This window comes from Denticeps clupeoides, chromosome 2, assembly GCF_900700375.1.
Source record: "Denticeps clupeoides chromosome 2, fDenClu1.1, whole genome shotgun sequence".
In the NCBI taxonomy this organism is placed as follows: domain Eukaryota; kingdom Metazoa; phylum Chordata; class Actinopteri; order Clupeiformes; family Denticipitidae; genus Denticeps; species Denticeps clupeoides.
This window is the reverse complement of record NC_041708.1, coordinates 25,782,713-25,805,064: the sequence shown is the minus strand read 5'-3', so window position 1 is coordinate 25,805,064 and position 22,352 is coordinate 25,782,713. Positions and strand designations below refer to the sequence as shown.

Sequence of the window (22,352 nt, the reverse complement as noted above, 5' to 3'; positions counted from 1 at the left end):
AATCATTGCCAGTGGTGGAGGAAGTACTGAAGCTTAGTACTTAAGTAAAAGTACAAGTAACCTGCAAAATATGTTCTCAAGCAAAAGTAGAAGTGCTACATCAACAATCTTACTTAAGTAAAAGTCCTAAGTACTTACTTTTAAATTTACTTAAAGTATTTTTTTAAGTAAAAGCACTCACACAATGGTTTGTCTCAACATCTGGGGTGTGCCATTTTGTAAAAGCATAGTACATATACTGACTTATGCCTGTACTGATGTCAAGCAATTATACAGTATTTGTGTATTGGAAAGTTTGGTGTGCTTATTGTGCGTGCACTCTGCAATACTGTGTGTACCTTAGAATTATGTGGATGACAAGTTATCTACTAGGTATGACAGATAGACGGAGAAGACTGAAGGAGGTTCAGATAGAAGGACGTTGTATGGAAAATGTTAAAAAAAAAAAAAAAAAACTAAAGAACGAACGTGAACTAGTTCATTTTTTGAGCTGTGAACTTGGTTCAAAATTTAAAAAAATTTAACTATGAACATGAACTAGTTCTTTTTCAGTGTGAACTGGCACAACACTGAGCTGGACATTATGCTAGCAAAGACATTAAGCTATCTTCTCTGAGCTAATAAACCAGTTTTATCATAACACAGTGTTAAAAAAATAATGAAGCTACACTGGTGTGATTTTTATACTATTTCTGTATGTCAGTATACATTTCGCTAGATAATAGTATCATAACATGTCATAACATACCCAAAAGCATGGCATACCATAGCATAGCTTACCTCTAAATTTGAAGGGGAGTTTTTAAATGCCAACAATTCTTTATGTTGAGGCAGGCATGGGATGCAAAGAAATCGCAAGGATTCAAATACATTTCTGTCATGATCCGGACCGGCAGGGGTTCACCTGTTTATTTATATAATTGTATAAAGCCATCCTGTTCGTGTCTGTTCGCCATCAGGTCACTGCGTGTTAATGTTCCCTTGTCGTGTGCAGTTTGTATTAAACCCCTGTCGTGTGAAGTAGTGGAGTAGTGGAGTAAAATAAAAAGTATGCATTATTATTTTTACTTAAGTAAAGTACAGATGCACTTAAGTACAGTAACGAGGTACAAATACTTTGTTACATTCCACCACTGATCATTGCATAGACTTTATATCTATGCAATGTTACCTAGTGCTTACCCCATGTGCCTGATAGTTTTGTTTAGTCTTGTTAATCTGTCATGTATCTCATTGTGATTGTTGGTCTTATAGTTGCAGTCCTTACTTACCACCCTTCCTTCACCTGCAACTGAGACATGAAACCTTTTCTGTATTGAAACTACTGTGCGAGAACCAATAAAATTTCAAGCGAGTACTACTTTTCAACGTTTTGTTATGGCCTTGTTTCAGAGATGGTCTGGTCCCCTGTTCTTTTCTTTATAAGGTGCACGAATCCTGTGTTGCTGCTGCTAGCTGGGAAGTTGTGGATTTTGTTTACTGTACTGTTTGCCAATGCTTCACTTTTTAGGCCACGTACAATAATATTATCAGCCACCTTATATGTCCCTTTGTCTCTCGACCAGCTTCTTTGTTGGGAAAGGAAATCTATATATCAGCATCATTCACAACAGTAACTAAAAACATTTTTAATTAATTAAATTATTAAAAAATAGGTGGTAAATAAACATTTTGGCATTGTGTATATCTATGCCTCATGGAAAACATTATGTCTAAAAAAACACTAGAAGAAAAAATTTCCCACAATTTTGCAACCAAGAAAAAAGTATAAGAACGTGCAAGAACAGGAGGTGGCAGACGTTCTGGCTCCCCTGACCTCTGAGATAAAAAAAAAAGTCCCTCACAATAATGGGCACAGCAGCTTCCCTGGTATCCCATGGGGGATGGCGATGGTGGGACCATCTCCCTGAAGAGCCTTTTACATTCAAAATCTGCCCTTTTCTTTAGTTTGGCCCTATTTTGTTCAACCACCACTAGTTCCCACAACCCACTTTTAATTTGTTTGCACCACCAAAATTAAACATAGAACATATTTATGTTATGAAATTGCTGATTTTTGAAAACAAACTTGCCAATACACAGCGATACACTCATGTACACACACACAGCTGTTAGTAGGCTAGTCAATAATTCAGAAAGTCCTAGCAGCGCTTCCTTACAGCATTCTGAAGCTCAATCCAAAGAGAGGAGAGAATGACAAGAGGGCGAGAACATGTTGAGGAGAGGATTAAGGACTAGACGTCCCATCAGAAGGCTTGTGTGTGGAATTAGTGGAAAGCATCCTGTGTGATTAGAGGACTGATTTTGGAGAGGAATTAATCACTCAGCACCAGTCTTCTCTCTCTCATTCTGTGTATGTGTGTAATTGTGTGTGTGTGTGTGTGCGTGTGCGTCTGATTATGCCAGTGTTTCCTCTTGGCCACATATACTCAATCACCACTGTTAGCTGATGTCTTTGGGAGATTGATTTGCAACACGCGCTGCCCCACACTTCATGGTGATCAGACAGAGAGACACAGAGAGAGAGAGAGAGAGAGAGAGAGAGAGAATGAGGGCAAGTGAGAGTGAGAGAAGGTCATGCTGTGAGTGTATAAAGCGATGAAGTCTTGACAGTGACACGACCTCCAAAAATTGAGTATGTTCAAACATTGCACCAAACTTTCCTATTCTTATTGTACAGTATATTTCTTCTGCATCATTTGTGTGTAGAGCTCCTTCACCACAAAACAACTTGCTCTCTCAGATTGCATTTGTTATTACTTAAATGTGTGGATGTTAATGTTGACAATTATGCAATAAGGACACAGACATTTATTTAACGCATCATTGGTGACATTTGAGTACAAAGGATGCACACTTATTTCTCGGTCAAGCGAGCAAACATTTTGGCAAATGTGTTAATTGGCATAATATGAAGGTGGGTATCAAGTTGCTCTATACAGAAAATTCACTAAATCATTAGTGAACACTCCCTTGTATGGCATTGGGACAGTATGGCCAATTGTGTGTGCCTTGAGATATAGCAAAATGTAGGTGCAATATCAGTGAAGTGAAAAAAACTCACACAGCAGTCAATCACCTGGCTATAAATGGCCTAATTTCTATCTTCCAAGTTCACACATCATAATAAAATAAAGTGGGTCAGCGAGTCTCTTGTCACTTTTCCAATTAACACCTTCTACATTTTTATTATAATACTGGTGCATGTGTTTCTTCCAAATGCCCATTCCACACCTATTTCACAATTCTTACTACTGTTGGTGTACATTTTCCCACTTTTGGTGTGATGGCACTGCAGTAACTCCTGCTTCATGGTAGGGCCCAAACTGCTACTCTATGAATGACACACCCAACAGCACCCACCATTTTAATACAAAAAACAAAATACAAATAGCAATATGCCAGTAGAATTACAGGATGTGTGTGCCTAATTCTGAAATTCTGGGTCAGTAGTCAGTGGTGCTACTGAGGTGCTACTGAGTAAAGCATCCTCCCCACACACTGCTCCCCGGGCACATTTTTTTGGCTGCCCACTGCTCACCATGTTCTGTGTTGTGTTTAACAAGGACAACCAGGCACTTAACATCGCACAGTTCCATCGCAATTCCAGAATTTATGGTACTGTGACTGAGTTCTGGAGACATTGCTCGGTTATAGAGAGGATATAAAGGTTTGTCATAAACGTTTGTCAGTACTTCAATATCGATGCATGCCATAAATTTTGCCAAAAATTCTACATGGTCAAATTATGTTTTCAAATACAAGAGTTAAGGTACGAGACCAATTTACCAGAAAAATGGTCTGTGTTCAGTCCGCACTCCCCTGATGCCACAAATGGCAGACATCAGTGCTGTAATTACAGCGCTGTACTCAGATCAGGCCAGTGGTGGCCTAGTGGTTAAGGAGGCGGCCCTGTAATCATAAAGTTGCAGATTCGAATCCCGATCCACTGAGGTGCCACTGAGCAAAGCATCGTCCCCACACACAGCTCCCCGAGCACCTGTCATGGCTGCCCACTGTTCACCAAGGGTGATGGTTAAATGCAGAGGACACTTTTCGTTGTGTCACCGTTTGCTGTGCTGCAGTGTTTCACAATGACAATCACTTCACTATTCAGCGAGAATTTTTCAACCAGAAAATCACTAAGCAATTTAATTATGATATAATCAAGTATGATCTGCACTGCATCAATGCAATATCATCCACGTCTGCTTCGCAATGCATCGATTATACAATTAAATGTATATACATTTATGTCTCACAAGCATTAATGCTGAAGCTGAAGTCCAAGCACTTTGATTATGATTTTCAAGGAACCAGGCAAAATATAAAACCTTTTGCTTGACATACTTTTAAACTAGTATCACTGGATATCCACCACATGGATGCAGAAGAGGAACTAAAAAACAATTAGATATCAAGTTTTTCACCCCATTGAATCGACAATAATCCCTGCGTAAAACACCTCACAGTTGCAGTGCAAATGCAAGAGAAAATTGAACCTAAAGGTGAATTAGCGCTTCAAGGCTAGTTCCTATTCCTATAAATCCCTAGAACTACTTGTTTCAAAAGCACATTTTGATCAATTCATAAAATGTAGCTGACGCAATAAATTGTAGCTGTCTCTTGTGATGATTCCTGAATGTTTCGCAACTTACCAAATATTCAGCAACTTTCATTAAATGCCCTCAAAATTAATTAAGCATGCCCAACATGCAAAGCAACAGGGTCTCCCATAGGGTTCATCTCGGGTTTCTGCCCACTGCTTTGGCCTCTGCCCAGGCTTGACAAAGTGGACAGACAGAGTTGCCTTATTTAGCAGCCTTAGCTACTGGCATTGCCAACTTTGACTCTGCTTCGACGTTCCAAGCAGCCGCTCTCTCATTCTCCAACCAAACTTCCAATCCCTGAGGTGCCTGGCTGCATCGCCACACATGCTCAAAATTTGCTGGCTTTCGACAGACAGTGTCACCGGGTCCCTCTGCCAGGCGCCATGTCTGGAGGCCTGGACTGTGGGTTGGATGTCATGCACAGAGCATAAAAGCAATTAGATTCTGCTGCCACGTCAGCAGTTTCTTATATGAGTCCAACTGCTCTGGTTTACCATTAATACTGTTGTGGGTGCCCCCCGCAAAGCCCACTCTCTGTTCAATTCTCTCCAAGCGGTGGATACCAGACCTTCCGAAGCTTGCGGCATACAGCGTCATCCGCCCCTTTTCACAGCAATATGCTGAAACATGCTGCTGGTTTATTGGCTACATTATACATCAGAGAAGCTCTTTCCCTATCCAACTAACCAATAACTGACAAAACATTGGCCAATAAGGCCCACCTTGCAGTTTAGCAAATGGTTCTCAAGCTTAATGAAATTTTAATTGCAGGAAACAGAAATATGTGAATGCACAAGCATCCCAATTTTTCATGAACTACAAAAACAAACAGAAACAACATTATACATTTTCAATAGAACTTCCACCTCATTTAGATGCTAACTTTACCTTTAATTTGAGCAAGACACTTAACCATGAGTGTCTCCAGGTGGACTGTCCCTGAAACTATTAAATCGCTCCGGATAAGGGCGTCTGCTAAAAGCTAAACGTTGATAACTAATAAGGCAGATCACAACTGAACATGGCTAATAGAACAGCAGGCAAAAACCTAAGAACATTGGTGAGCAGGTCATAATATACTTTCACAACGCTTTATCTCTAGCAAACCAAGCGTGACTAGTATGACCCTCCAAGTTCCTTTTGTCAGGGTTCCCCCAAAGTGCCTTGGAACAGACCTGCACTATTTTGTGAGTAAATATTAAGTATTTTAAATTACAAAAATACTGAATTACATGCAGGATAATTGCGTTTGCAGAAACATCATATTGACCTTGTGACGCCCAGGGGCTGGACGGACACAGCGTCCAGCGTCCTGTTGAATAGGTCCTAATTGCTCCCTCCTGAGGCTACTTGAGACAAGGTAATTAGGACCTGTTCAAACACACAGAACGAGGCAGCTTCTGCTCCTGTCACTTTGACACACACCTGCGGGTTGCTTTTAGTTTATCCCTATTTATCCCATTTTCCAGGTTTCCTGCTTTTTCGCCCTTTTGTTTTTTGTGATAAATCCTTTTTTGATGTCCCAGATGTCCCATCTCTGCGCTTTTTTTCCCCTTCATTTTTTTCATCAGAATGGGCATATTTAATTTTTCATTTAATCAGAATGGGCATAGAAGGTGTTCTGTCTGATTTTTTTGGCTGCAATAATAGACAGAGCAACGCTTATACCCCAGGGGGGCAGGTAAGGCTAGCCAGGATGTGCAGGGAGAGGGCCTGCTCGTCCAAACGGATCCTGAGCTGGGAGGGATCCCGCAAAGCCCTGTGCCTTTCTCTGCTGAAGGCAGAGCCCCGCAGTGACTTGGACTGCACATGCCCAGACCGAACAACCCTGCAGTAAGGTAAGCGATTGCTGGGCAGTCCGGGACCATCTCCCTGGGGGAGACAGGGAGAGATGCGAGACACGTCGAAAGGGACACCGGTTGGTCTGGGACAGCCTACCTGGGAGCAGCAGGTTGAGACATGAGATTCATCAACAGGGACGTGCAGGTGCATGGTATGGACGTCCCTAGAAGGATCTTGTCCTGCCGTGTCTTGTGGGGTGGTTCTAGCCAAACATCAATGGAGCAGGAGGAAATGGCTCCAGCATTGTTGGCACTACTGTTCCACCTTTGCTGCATTAATAAACCTCCTTGCCTTTAAAAATGTGGCCCAAGACGTGACAGACCTTGAGCACAAAAATCTGAACAGGTTTGAGTTCAAGCAAATCTGAAATGGTCAGTGGTCAGTGCTGTAACAGATGCAGGGACATAATAAAATAAGTATAATATGAACTGGTGACATGTTCAATCTAAATATATTAGTTCTTTCCATTTTCTCAGATTCCATACCTGAATTATTTTTCTTCTCTCTCGCAAACTGCCAAGGCTGTAAACCTGTACAAGAAGCTAAACCTGTACAAGAAGTCTGTTTTTGACTCCTGCACTCTCGCTGATTGGACTTCACAGCCACGTTCCCCTCATCTGGAGAAACTTTACGTTGTCCCTATATCGTTCGTTCGCCATGGCGTTAACGCAGAAGGGGAAATGAAAGATGTGACAGTGCATTTTATTTCATTCTAAATTACCTCTCAGTGGATAATGAGTGCTTGCAGCCCGTCGTGTGTGCGCATCCCAGTTCAGCAGGCAGGAAAAGCAATTTAACTCAAAATCCCGTCCGCGGCCCCACCCCCTCCATCCTGCATTAACGCAGCACAGTCGCCTGATTCTGTCGGAGCGCAGTCCATTAATAGAGCTATGAATAAAACATTTGGGTAACCTGTGGTATAGGTGGGCGTTATCCTATCACAAACGAACCGCGAGGAACAACTGAAAACTCTTAGTCTGGTTTTAAGAGGCGGATTTGTCAAAAGCCATTTGCAGCAGTAATGGAAACCCAGTTTCAGTGGCGTTGAGAGTGGCCTGATTCAGCCTGAAATACTTCAATACAATATGTTCCGTATCATTCAAGATCATTTTTTATTTGTGAATAGTAGTATCCATATAGATCTTCTACCTCTTCCGACATCTGAAGTCTTGTATTTTGATCCACAGGTAGTGCTTCACATGGCTGATTGTCACGGGTGGGCTGGACATGGCGATGAAGGAGGACGCATTCGCACAATTTCACAGGACAGGGGTTTAATACAAACTACACGAGACAAGGGAACATCAACACGCACAATGACCCGACGGCGAACAGACACGAACAGGATAGTTTTATACAATTATATAAATAGACACCAGGTGAACACGATCAGGGAACATTACACAAGACTAACATGAAACTCCGGTCCGAACTCCGGATCCGGATTCACCCCTGCCGGTCCGGATCATAGCTTACATAGCTTACATTTACAGCATTTATCAGATGCCCTGATCCAGAGCAACTTACAATCAGTAGTTACAGGGACAGTCCCCCCCCGGAGCAACTTAAGGTTAAGTGTCTTGCTCAGGGACACAATGGTAGTAAGTGGGATTCTGGTTCATAGGCGAGTATGTTACCCACTAGGCTATTACCACCCCATGACAGTACTCCCCCCTCAAAGGCACTACCACCTGTGGCCCACAAAACGGTCCATGAAAGGGGGGAGAAGTCCATAAGGACGAGTGGCGGCAGTCTTGCACCGGCGGCGTCAGGCCCGGGCCAAAGCACGGCTCGTCCGTGGGGGACCGGCATCCTGTCCGCCGTCCGCAGGCACCGTCACTCCGGTCAGTCTCCGGCACGCCCTGCTGGAAAGTTCACCGCCTCCCTCATCTCGGTTAACACCGGGAGCACCTGAACTGCGCGACCGGTCTCCTCGACCCCATGGTAGCTTTCGTAGGCCATCGAGGTCCGGGCGCACGGATTCGTCGGTACTCCCCCGCCTCCGGAATCGCCAGGGGGAACATGGACCGCGTGACAGATCCTCTCGACCCCACGGTAGCTTTCGTAGGCCGCCGAGAGTCTTTCACGCTTTGAGAACCGATTAAAAACATGACGTGGATCATGGCGGGGAACTGGCGATTACCGGAGCTGCGTCGTTGGAATCCGGACAAGATGGCGGCATCAGGGGACGTCCATACATGGAACCTTGAACATGGATCTGTGGGGCAGACGTCCTCCCGACCAACCACGGCTCCCTGGATCTCAGCGGGGCGTAGATCGGCTGCGTCCACGTGGTCGGGTCATTCTGCCATGGGTCGGCTGGACATGGCATGAAGGAGGACGCATTCGCACGATTTCACGCGACAGGGGTTTAATACGAACTACACGAGACAAGGGAACATGAACACGCACAATGACCCGACAGCGAACAGACACGAACAGGATAGTTTTAGATTTGTACTAGCAACAGCATCAATAGCCTTTTAATTTAGGAACCTAAAACCAGACCTAGGAACCTAAAACCAGAACCTAAAACCTACATTATTCTGAGTGGATCTGTGCTATAATAGCAATCACAAACTCATGATTGGTATAGTGAAAGGGTGCTCCTCACTTGTGGTGCAAAAATGTGGTGCATCGTTAAATGTGGTGCACGGTGATGTGGTGTAAGATGGAACATTCTGCAGGACCACAATACTTCAGCAGCTTTTGTCTTGTGGAGAGGCAACCACCTATTTATTCTCCATATCTTTGTCAAACGGCATTACAGCATTTTGCAGCCTTCCACCGAACAAAAGGTGTGAAGTGCCAGCCATGTGTTTTGAGATCCCCTGCTCTCTTTGTCTGCCCCCGACCGGAGACCCCCAGGGCATGACAAGACAGAAACAACAAATTCTGATTGGTCTGTGACAACTTCCCGTGAGTCAAGTGTATAAGAATGTTCACTTGTGGTCTCTGGACTTCCATTTTCTTTTCCATCGGGAGCTAAGGGGAATCTTCCCATCAGTCCTTGAGTCATTTCTATTTACCTATTTTTCTCCTGGCTTTTCTCTCTCTTTCTCATCTTTTCTCATTCGTTTCATCTTTGGTTTTCTCTGTAACATTGGTACCTCTTTTAAATACAATATTTACATGTAACGACAATAACCTCTATTGTGCCATGCCTCTTTCTGCCAGGTAACATCAGGCTGGAGTGTTTTAATACAGTGCTTTTGTGTGTAGAGAGAGGGGTTTTGTATACTATTCTCCACAGTTTCACAGTGGCATCACATCTCACTTGCCACGTCTCACTCTCCGCTTCTCTCTGCTTTTTTTTCAACTCTTGCCAATTTTTTTTTCTTTTCAAAACCTCCATGACTTTTAAGCACTTACACTTTCACTATTAAAGCTGTCACGATGGCTGGACATGGCGAGGAAGGAGGACACATACGCATGACGTCACGGGACAAGGGAGCATCACCAGACAATCACCCGACCACGAACAGACACAACAGGGCAGCTTTATACACTCATATAATTATACACAGGTGAACACGATCAGGGAACATTGCACAAGACTAACATGAAACTCCGAACGCGGAGTAACCCCTTATGGACCGGATCATGACAAAAGCACCTCTTGAACAAGTGTGCCAGAAGACATTTTTGACCTCACCCTGTGGTTGGCAGAGTGCTGCTCTGGCTAAATGATATCAAACTGTATGAGAGTTCATGGCGAAGTATGTAGTTCTACAGTTCAGAAATGTATGATCAACCAGTCACGTACTTCCACTCCTGTGGCGTGCTAAAGAGAGCGGTGCCGTCAGGGGTCAGGTCTATATTAAGTACCTGCCGCCGCAGCACTCTCGGCCCTCAGACTGACAGATGCGCAGACGGACTATTGAGTCTGTCACATGCTGTCCCTGTTGTCACTCTCTAAGCACTCGGCACGCACACTTCACTCTGCACACACTGCAGGCTGGAACAAGGTCCCCCATCCCCCGTCCCTGCCCTCCTGGTGTTTCGTGAGTGAGAAGAAACGTGGCTAGAACACAGACTGTCGTGTAGAAAGACTTGATGTCTGTCGCCAGAGCATCACTCATTAAAAAGCTCCAGAATCCGGAAGCCCCTGTGGGAGACAGACACTTGCAGTGTATGTGATGAGAGAACTATGGTCTGTGTGTGTGTGCATCTATTAAGAACGAACTGTGACTATTTGTCCAGCTGCCACCCCTTTTTCTGCATATTATTCCACTTTCGTCAGGCGTACCAGCCCCTGTTCCTCTCAGAATGATATTCTTTTATCCTCAAAAAATTTCCTTGTCCTATGCCCTGTACTTGTGAGCCTTGTGTCACTCATTTAAGTAAGAGCGTCATTGAATAATAGCGTCTGCCAAATGCTTGAACCATAAATGTAAATGTGTGAATACAATTGTAACAGTACCAAGTGGAACTCAATTTGAAATTAAAATTAGAAACCACAAATCACAGCTAAATTAAAAAGTATTGCTAGGCAATGCTAGCTTGTAGTCTTGTTACAGAGAGACTTTACACATTTATAATACACACTGTAGATTCCAAAAATGCATGCTCTATGTGTGAGTATCAGAAATCCGTCAGGACAGGGGAGAAAGGATTCAGGTACTCGACTAACAAAAAAGAGATTTATCAATCAAAAACATACAGATTTAAACAGTTAAACAATGGAACAAAACCACATCAGACAAACACAAAACTCCGGTCTGGAACGTGGACCTGGAGCACGCAAGAAAGTCAGGTTTATGACAGCGAGGTGTGTGTGAGTTCTGCTTATTGTGAAAATGGAAGTCTTAAATCACTCTAGATAAGAGTCAGTTAGATAGTAGCAGCAGTGAATGTAGCCTCATTAACAATTTCACTTATGATCCATAAGAGCATGGCACTTAACCCAGAGTTGCTCTACTGAGGCTGTGCCTTTATTTAGTGCCTATAAATTATTCTGTGTAACTGAATAAACTTCTATTTAAATAATTCCTGTAAAATGCATAACAGTTTTTGCAAAACATCAATAATATGAAACAAACAAAATATAATCAGTCTGAATACACCAATAACATCAACAACTGTTCCAGGCTCAGTATGTCAGAAGAGGATTAGGGCAGCAGCAGCCATTGAACATCCACAGCATTGTTTTTAAAGATAAACTACAGTCATGTAGCCGCATTTAACCGCTTATTTAGTCTATGTTAAAGGCATGTAATTACATATATTAATGTATGTACGGAAGGAGTTTCATGTTTGTCCTGTGTAATGTTTCCTAATCGTGTTCACCTGTGTCTGATTGTATAAAGCTGCCCTGATCGTGTCTGTTAACTGTTGGGTCATTGTTGCATGTTCCATGTTCACCTGTTACTGGATAGCTCCCCTGTCCTGTTCATCACAGATTGTTTTGTGATGTTGTGCGAATGCGTCCTTCCTCCTCATCTCTTGTCATCATTTCAGATCACCTGCCTCGCCAAACATCTGTGACAAATATAACATCGGCCCCGTAATCCGAAGGTTGTCATTTCGAATCCCGATCTGCCAAGGAGCCACTGAGGTGTCACTGAGCGAAGCACCGTCCCCACACTGCTCCCCGGGCGCCTGTCATGGCTGCCCACTGGTCACCAAGGGTGATGGGTTAAAAGCAGAGGACACATTTTGTTGTGTCACCATGTGACACAATGACAATCACTTCACTTTCACTAAAAGGAAACACAAAAGGAACAAAAAGTAAACTGAAGGCATGCAACTTAAACACAAGGTAAGCACAGTCTCTCCACGTTAATGCTGCAGCGTCTGCTCTTTTTTTCCTTTTACAGAGCTCTAACCATGGACGCCTAGTCAGCTGCAGCTCTCCGTGATCAGAGCCCTGTTGTCACGTTGAGGCTGAGTTCATATTTAGCAAAATAGTGTCTTCCTCCACTGAGTGGTAATGGGATCAAGACAAGGGCAAGGTTCTCAAATGCCAAGTGATTCAGTATTTATAAAGGCTAAAACTTATAGAAAAAATATTCTGTATTTAAATTGGTATATTGCTTTTAGAGAATGTGTCATAAAAAAAAATCATGCTCAGTAGTTGCACTGTCAAAAAAGAAGCATGGACACACACAAACACACACAGACACACTACCAGTCAAAGGTTTAGACACATTTAATCTGTGACAATTCTGAAAATCCAGATGGAGGCCTTTGTAAAAACTCCAATTCAAGCCCTTTTTTGAGTAGGTAAGTCCAAACAAATTAGACTGTGCCTTACCAATATCTTACATTTTGAAACCACACATCACACGGTGTTAAATAATGAAGGAAATGGCATTAAATGAAATAAGCAATAACAAAAGATGCGGAAAATATCATCTGAGACCAGAGAAACACACTCTACCCAATGCACTGTTAAGCACAAAAAGTCTCTTACAGATGGAGAATAGTTTAGCTGCTTTTTTTGTGCGCCACACAAAATGTATCTGCTGGTTTACTGAACAAAAGCATAATTGCAGGAATTAAAGAGTAGCCTGATTCCACAGAGCCGTAAAAACCACAACAGCAATATGGCAAACTATTTCCCCACTCTTTCCATATGCCACAGTAGGAATATTTAGCCGTGAGTCAGCAGTTCAGCTACCCAAACCTTTGATGATATCATGACACACGTTAAATAAATTTTATCTATAACATTTAATTTAATCTCTCAGGCTTCCCAGACTTTAAACATTTATTCTTCATTAACATCAGGTCACACTAATCCTCTTTTAGGTTTCTATATTTTATTTCATCCTTCTATCTACCCATTCACTTTGCTTCTTTCAATTCTGTCTGGTTTCTACCATCATAAAGTTGAGGTTGTGATGATGCAAACTATTTCTTGCCTCATACTGACAGTTTATATATTTAAAAGAAGTGTATAAGAAATGTACTGTATTCTTCACGCATTCTTTGTGTGTTTGTTTCATTTTATGTCCTGCATAACTATGATTGTTGGCAAAAAGTGTTTGGTTATTAGGTGTGTCATGTCAAGAAAGAAAAAAAAAACAGCACACTGAAGGGATGAGTCACTTTTTTGACTTCCTATTTCTGCAGGATGAAGGTTGGAATGCTTGAGGAAAAATTCTTCGCAGGGTTCTTAAGTGCACTTGCTGTTTTAAAATCTAGACCTTTCATGCTTTACACCAAGACAGATGCATGATGGGTCAACAGCCCTTTCCACATGGGAGATGAATACAATAAAGGCAAGGATGATGCTTTTTAAGATGGCTTAAAAGAAAGCCTTCACCTCTGCCTTCACCTTTCTGTTTTCATGGAACCTTGCCTCTACTGGGCGACACTTGAACTTATGTACATTGTATCTTTTTCTTTTGCGTTTGTATATTAGTTTCATATTCATCCCATCTTGTTATCTTTATATATGTATTCACTTATATTCACTTACTCACATATGTGTCCTCCATCCTTTGTCCATATGATGCTCACAGGAAAAAGCGAGCCATCTCAAGCCAGTAATGGAAATCCATCAAAAATTTAGACAGGTCAACATGCTTATCTTAATATTGAACTCAGGAGGTAAAATTTTATAATTTAATTTTTATGAAAATTCAGGCAATTGTTACAAGTGATTATTGGTATTGTAGTCAGGTTAGTAGTGAAGTGTCATGATGCAATTACGGCTGTCATGGATGCCAGACAGAGTTTGTTTACAAAGCACTATATAAGTCCATCAGGTCTAGGCGAATGCTCAAGGACATTCCACTGATCTGAGCACTGTTCTCACACATAGAGTTGTTGCAAAAAAGAAGACTTCATACAGTAATTTAGCTATTCTCTTGTCAAGAAGATCTGTAAAAAACAAGGTCTTCTGTTATGGACAAGCTCTAAGATGAAAACATTGATAAATCATAAAATTAAGGGGCCTGACAGGTAAAGTGAAAAACATTGATTGTCCTGTCACAATGACACCTCTGAAAGCTGGTTGTATAAGACAGTAAGTCAGTTGTTGAAGCTAGGATGCAGGAAGGATGGGATATTAAAATGAAGACTTACACTGGCTACAGAGCACTGGGCATCTAGTTTTAGTTCAGTCTAGTTTAGTGTAGTAGAATGAAGGCTAGCCTGTTGGCATGTCTGATCCCACAGAAAATCTGAAAAATTGCTGGCAAACTTAAATGGAGGTCGACACAAAATGGTGTCATAATATACAGTTCTTCTTAGTGGGAACCTGACAAGGAGTGTTGAATGCCCTCAAAATGATCTTCTGCTCATGCCTTTATACCGGATACCGACAAATCCCTTCGGTCCATGGAACATAAGGTTTTCTTTGCACAGCTATCTTGCTATTTGAAAGGGATAAGGATATTATGGTTAAGTAGACATTCCAGAGGTTCTCAGGGCAGTGGTGGCCTAGCGGTTAAGGAAGCGGCCCCGCAATCAGAAGGTTGCTGATTTGAATCCCGGTCCGCCAAGGTGCCACTGAGCAAAGCAACGTCCCCACACATTGCTGCCCGGGCGCCTGTCATGGCTGCCCACTGTGTGACAATCACTTCACTTTCTTTCTTGGAATAGTTTAATAGAATGAGGCATTTTACAAGCTAATGGCCACGCTTCAATATTTCCAAAAAAGGGAAATTTTCTTATTTTGACAGTAAGTACCAAGGACCTACAAAGCAAAGCGAAATAAAACACTGCCAGACATCATTGAAATATGCTTTCAAAAGGTATGCTGATACCACGACAGCAAGGAATGTCATCACCAAGTGCCAGTCTCTCCTGAGGGAGAACATTTTTGCACTCATTGCTGGCATCTGCAACTTTTAATTAAGAAAGAGAGAGAGCGGAAAAAAGCTTCGTCTGAAACCTTCAGAATTAATAGTCCAGGGTCTCATTGTAATTAAAAGGTAGTTTGTATATTGGCTACATTAGTGGAGGGTCGGACGATAGCACATTTCATAATTAGAAAAAAAAAAGAAAAAGGGAGGGTTTTGGGTTGCTAACGATCATATTTCCAATCATGCGACTAAAATTGATTTCATTACATTAACGTAGCCAATCCTAATGGTGTGTTCTTTTTGAAGATGAACTTTTGTTTCATGTACAGTGCTTGCGCCGGGCACTCGTGTAAATTGTCTTCTGAAAGCGAGCTGCAGCGCCTCGTCAAAATGAGCCCCAGAATTTATGCTAATGTCACCAGCCGGAGCAATTACTACTACATGTAATTAGTGTGCTGATAACGTTGCGTTATGGAGAAATTTAATTTTGGCTCAGGCCCGTGCCGCTAATGCCCTTGCAGCGCTTGAGCAGCAATGTCACAGCCAATCTCATGGAACGCCTTGCCTCGCCGCTTAATATTCCGGTAGGCTGACAGGTTTCCGCGGGTAAGCTGGCCACACAGGCGAGTTTTCCGTAAGAGCAAAACATCCGGGCCCTGCTAATTAGGCCTCGTACACCGCCACTGTTCCGCCGTCACAGCGGCTGAGCACATCAGAGGCTGTGAGTGGAGTATTATGTTAGGGCACATTAGCATCTCTATCTGCCTTTTTCTGGCCACGACATTATCTGCCCATCCCACAGGACTGTTTCCCCTCTTTATTCCTGACTCACTTGGTCTCTGTGGCATTTTTTATTTTATTTATTTTTTTTTTTAAACAGTCGTGGGCAGACAGAGGCCTGACCCGCCCCTCTTGTTGCCGTTCTCTCAGAGCGGGTACGGGATTAGTTTGCGCCTGGGCGCCCTGAGTAATGATTCCTCCAACGCGGAAGCGCGTCGGCACGCGGGCCTCAGATAACGGAGACAGCCCGCAAGCGCGCGACTTAACCACTTTCCTGTAGCCTTTGTGCTGCTGACAGGCACGTCGCTGAGCAAAAAAACGGCGACCAGAGCGGCTGAGATGATTTGAAAGAGAAAGGCGAGAGAGCGAGGGAGAGCGAGCGGCGTCTCATTCTTCCTTCCTCTGGTTTACTGATGACAGCTGAATTTCCTGCCATGTGGGTCATTCCGCATCAAAATCCTCCAAGCTTGACGGCGTTGGCACAAACACGTTAAAAAACCTCAATGCAACTAATTAACGTCTTGATACGTTTTTTCCCAATACATGATCATTCAAAATTATGTCAGTTAACTTGTTTCAGTAAAATGTAGTCTAGTTCAGACTGTAGTGGCAAAAAAAGAGAAAAAGGCCATGTTTAGTAATGTGTCTGGTTAGTGAAATAACAAAATAACCCCCCGGTCTCTTTATTAGCATGAAGCATGAGAACGAGAAGTTATACCATCAGCGCATTGAGCAAAAAAGAAAACACAAACATGGCCGAATACAAATGAGTCAATCAGAGAGTCTAAAGCGCCGCTGTCCTGAGGAAATAACACAACCGGCATGACAACCAGCTTCACATTTCAAAGCTACTGTTGCATAGATGGACAAAATAGAAAATCCCACGCTGGCAGCCAGCTGGCCACTTTGCGAAAAAGGACTCTGCTTCTCTGTAAAGAGGCTGTAACTCCCTGTAAAATGAGTTTAAATATATGTGCAATTTTGTTGTTCCCCCAAGCCCTTTTGCCTCATAAATTGCCCTCATTGGATTCCTGACCCCATTCCCATTCACACAAGATGCCTCTTGCCTCTCGAGTGGGCTGAAACCATGCACATTTCTGTCTTCTGCCAAACAGCTCTCAGGCTCAACATGCAATTCAGATGCTGCAGATCATATTGCCTTCAGCAAGGCGTACACTATATGTTGGTATAAAGTTGTTAATAAGGGTGACATATCCAGAGGAAGAATGAATAGCAGACACAGAAAACAGTCTGTAAAACCCTGCCAATATTACCAGCCAGAATACAAACCACAACATGACCCCAGAGTAATATATAAGTAAAGCCTAAGATCTGTCAAAATGTTGACAGGCAGTAAATCACGGCAATGGCATGGGCAGCATCGTGTTGCAGTTACATTTCCTGCCCGCCGCAGAAGCGTCCAGAGGGGTCTTTCCTCCGAATGGATCACTTTATGCACATTACAGCATTCCTCGGCAAGCCAACTGACCACAAACCGCCGGTAAAAGCTTCTAAACTCTTTGCATTTGTGCTGCATTTTTAATTTTGGTCCTGTTAATGACCCAGAAGTGACTCCTTATGTCTATATCAGAAAACTTATAGAGTACAGAGTAGGTGGGTTATACTTTTTTTTCTAAAAAAAAGTATAATAATAAAATTAACATGCAGATCAGCTATTTAAATATAGAACATTTACAGTTCTACTCAATTTAGCCTTACCTTTATAAAAATTCCATGAATCATCATTTTTGTCAGTGGTTGCCAACTTATAAGGCATGTACTTATGTATCTGGTTTTATAATATAAACTATTTAAATTCGTAAAACCTCTGATATAAATTTAGCATAGTGAACTCAGCAGCCAGGTATTCTGGAACAAGCTCTTTGGTTAAACTCTCACCTTGCCAACATACTGTGCATCTGGCCCGATGTGCTCCTCCAACACGAAGAACTGGTTCCAGATCCAGCCTCTCTTGGGCCGATGGTGTACCTCGGTCTCGCCGTTGGGTCCCCTTGTCTGGTTGTGGCTGTGCGTAAGCGAGTGGTTCCGTCCAGGCAGTTTGGAGATGGCGTGATGCCCGCTGCCATAACTGCGCTCCAGCACACAGAGGCACAGCAAGACCGGGCACAGGCATGAGGTGGGCACCAAAATCCTCATGGTGCTTAGTGCTTTAGGACAGGATTCCCAGTTGTCCTGGGAACTTCCACATACAAAAACACAATATTCCTATTTGTGCTTGTATTCCTATATTAGTGAAGGTCCACTCCCAATGGTTTTCTTCACCATCCAGTGCCCACACCTCCTGCTCCTCCTCCCCCAGTGCAGGAGCCCACCCTGGTGGTCTGGATGAAAATCTAGATCCAATCAGAGAGTGGCAAGGAAGTCCATAAAACTCCTCTGAAGCTCATGGCTCAGAAATCTATCTCCAGACAAAGAACAAATCCATTCACATCTTGGTGACCAAAATGGTCCAGGCCCAAAGCAGCTGTGCAGCCTGAGACTATGGAGTTCAGTTTACCACAGAGTGAGAGATATCTTCAAACAGTGTGAGGGACATCTTCAATGACCTGCCAAGAGAGAGGTGAAAATACATTAACATTATACATTTTTTGAGTTGCAGTAATGGACCTGGGTTTATTTACTCACAAGACAAATAAAAACATAGGGCCCTATTTTCACTATGCTTCACTAGGCAAGGCTCAGGACCAAAAAAAAAAAAAAAAAAAAAAAAAGACAATCTAATATTTTACAAAAACAAAACTCTAAAATAGAAAATAAATAATGAAATAAATAATTATACAAGGAATATTGATTATTTAGAAAAACAAATACATCTGTATGGGCAAGTTACTCAGATATAAAATATATATTTTACTAGGAGTAATTATTATCTTTTGGATTCGCAAACACTGCATCCGGTAGGTATCTTCTTCTGATCAAAAAAAGAATCATGTTGTGGTCGCACAATATTTCTTGGTTTAATGAATGTATGTATAGTTCCACAATCTCACACTTTCCATAATTGCTTAGTCCTGTTATTCAGGTCAGGGATGCCAGCCCACCACAGGGGGCACACACACACACACACACACACACACACACATACACACACCATTCACTCACACTACAGTCAATTTAGAGTTGCTAATCCACCTAGTATACATTTACAGCATTTATATACGTGCATTTGGATAGCAAAATGGAGAACCTGGAGGAAACCTGTGCAGACACAGGGATTGCATGTAAACTCTCCACACACAATGTCTGAGATTTGAACTCATGGCCTTGGAGGTGTGAGGACACGTCACTAACTTTAGCTAGAACTACATCAATTATTTTTTTTTTTAAAGTTTGAGCTAAAGTACACCAAACAAGCATGCCTTACTAGGAATGGTAAGCACTGTAACAATGCAGGCACGATGAGCAAATGAAGGTCGACAGAGGGCTCAGCCAGTTAGGTTTCATCAGAGCCGTGTTGTGAATGCAGAGGTAAAGATCACCTCCAGTGGCAGCTCCAGGCCACGTCCTCGACGCTGAAGAGGAATAAGAAATGGGGCTTTCAGCACAATGATCAGGGCTGGTAAATTATTCATGGGGCGGCTGTGCATCTCACCTCGGAATTCAGATATTGGGCTAATGACATTGCACAACAAATAAAATCAATGGCAAGAAAACAGGGCTGAATTCTGCGGTGAAAGTTGAGTGCGTTTTATGGTTCATCGCTGATGAAGGGGCAAGAAGAAATTATGAGACAAACATCCTCAAGTTTGACTGATTAAAGAATGAGGGCTAATTTATTTATTGTGGCTCAGATAGCCTCAGCAATTAACCCGGTCAGGAGCGGCACACGTTCCGGTGATAAGGGAAGATATTATGGCAGGTGGATGAAACAGAATGTGGCTCTGCAAAATTCATTTCTCATGAGCTGAGTAATATTTCATGTTCAGACTCACATTTCAATGCAACCTCCATAGAGATTAACCACCATGCCAATGGAAGATCTGCCCTTCCTGCCACATGGTACACTAAAGTCAGTCATGAAATTAAAATTATTAGACGATGGCACAGAAAGTCAGACATCTTGCCTTTAGCCTATTAAGATTTCATGCAAATATAGGACTCGTGCTGAAGTGATGCTAGGGCATAATTTCATGCATTAACATAGAGGAGTACTGAAAGAGGATTCAATATTAGAGTTTGAATGTCCTATAATCTGTTGTATCAATTCTAAGCCCATGATAAATCCTGCATATTATGACACAGCTGTAAAAATGTAAACGTAGCCAGAAACAGCTGAGCATTAAATAGAGAATTTGGAGCATTTACTCAAGAAGGCCAGTGCAAGGTTAGGCAGGAGATAAAGAGATTGTGCATAATACAGCAATAACCCTATTGCTCCACCCACCTTTTATCAAGTGGTGTAAAAAGTGCTGTTTTATAAAAAATATTTTTTGAAAAAATTGTTAGCCTTACCCCAGATTTGCCAGAAGGCACGTGGGAGGCTCTTAGCCCAACTGGAATAAGGTTGTTAAAGCCTGTTGGCGTGCATGCTAAGCACTAAATTTGGCAAGAGCCAAACACTTCCCATGCTGCATGGTGTGATGGCCAAGAAAAAAAAAAAGATAGTGTATAGTAAGGAGAATGGGCCATGGCTGCTGTTAGAACAACTCATTATTTAGCTTAATTATTGTGAGGACTATGATAAGTACAGATAAAGCTATTGTAGATTGATCTGAGACTACTTCTATAAGTCACCTAGTCTCTCTTGCTTTGGCAAAAAAACAATTTTCAATTACAAGCACAGCATTTAGAAAAGGAATTGACATATGATTGAATAATTTATTGAAAATATTTTTTTCCCCAACAACTGCTCAAAAAGCTATAGTCCAGAGGTTGATTTTTGACTTGGTTTTTTTATGGCCATGTACATGTTACACCGCATAAACCCAATATAAAAAATATGTAAGGTGGCAAATGACATTCATATTCTCAGTGCATCATACTATGCTATTTTTATCATCAGGACAAACATTATGCACACAATATACTCAAAACTTACAACTAGGCATTATGCTGTACAGTATATTGTGCAGGACTGTTTGTGTGGCATATCAAATCACAGCAATTAGAGTGTGTTATGGAATAATGACCTTGATAATCACAGTCCTGACACTGTGTGCCAGTAGACAGGTATTATTTCAGATACTGAATAATACCTTATTGTTGTGTAAATGCGATGAGTGGAAATAATGCATTTATGGTATGGCATATGGACTGCTTATATGTTTCTCTTATATTTTGCAAAGGACTTATGACTACTGATTTCTGTAAAAAATCATTCCCTGCCTAATTTGCTGTGGTTTGAGAGAGAAATTGAATCATTATTAAAAGAAATCCCAGGCATATCGTGGCACCAGTGTGTGCACAGCTGCCGCAATATGATTGGCCAAGAAGAGACTTATTAATCTCTGCCCCAAACCCTTTTGAACAGTGCATGCCTGGATGCACCGGCACTTATATAAATGGAAATTGCAATGGGCCGTTTGGAAATGCCCTTGTGATGCATGGCAGCAGCTGTGTAGGTCAGCGGGAAAGCTGAGGATGGGAGCGAATAAGTTGCGCTGAGATAACAGAAGAAAACAAGAAGAATTCTGGGGCCAAGGATTTGGGGATTTGCCTGCAATATCTGAGAAATAGAGCACAAAAGCCGTGCCAAAATAACTTGAACAAGTATATTTTTCCCGACCAGTGCTCTAATCTCAGCATTGATAATCTGCTGCCAGCAGTGTAACTTGCTGCTGACGAATGATCCAAAAGAAGCAAGGGATTAGAGGGGGAATACAGCGTTATGAGCAAATATAATGTAAGAAGATGACTGTAAAAGGTCACAAGCAAAGAAAACAGAAGGAAATGGAAGAAAACAGGACCTTGCACTCAATGTTGTCAGATTAGATGGCTTTGAATCTTATATTTCAGAAAAAAATGTCCTTCCACATATAAGTATGCAGGAACCCAATCCTTTTGGTTCTGTGTAGTTGAAGTAACTGAATTCTTATAAAGTAGTTTCAACAGTTTTGTGTATGTTGTCCTGTTTATTTCTGTTTATTATATTATATGACATTAACAAGCAAAAAACAGTGCACAGAATGATAAACATTGTGTGTGGTGGCCAACAGATTGATTCAGTGTGATGCTGTAAGACATTCCTACAGGTTTCCAACATCTTCCTTCCATGCGTCTTATTTCACCCTGTTTTTATTCATTCATTTTGTCATAGACTTTCAATTGTCTATTAGCTTGTGAAAAATTGGTCACTTCCCCAGAATAAAAGAGGAAAATAATAATTTCCTCATCGATCTCAACA

The 22,352-nt window shown here is 42.0% G+C and overlaps 1 protein-coding gene across 7 annotated transcripts in view; it reads right to left on the bottom strand.

Annotated features, from left to right (window-relative positions):
* LOC114767330 (cadherin-18-like) overlaps positions 1–22,352 on the bottom strand; it is a 194,266-nt gene that overhangs the window by 64,064 nt on the left and 107,850 nt on the right. For 6 of the 7 annotated variants that reach the window (XM_028959042.1, XM_028959007.1, XM_028959032.1 and 3 more), the window contains one exon: positions 17,888–18,555. In XM_028959042.1, the coding sequence (XP_028814875.1) occupies positions 17,888–18,145 (258 nt within the window). In that variant the 5' untranslated portion in view covers positions 18,146–18,555. Of the gene's footprint in view, positions 1–17,887; positions 18,556–19,373; positions 19,522–22,352 lie in introns of all 7 variants that reach the window. The other variant, XM_028959016.1, reaches the window with a different exon arrangement.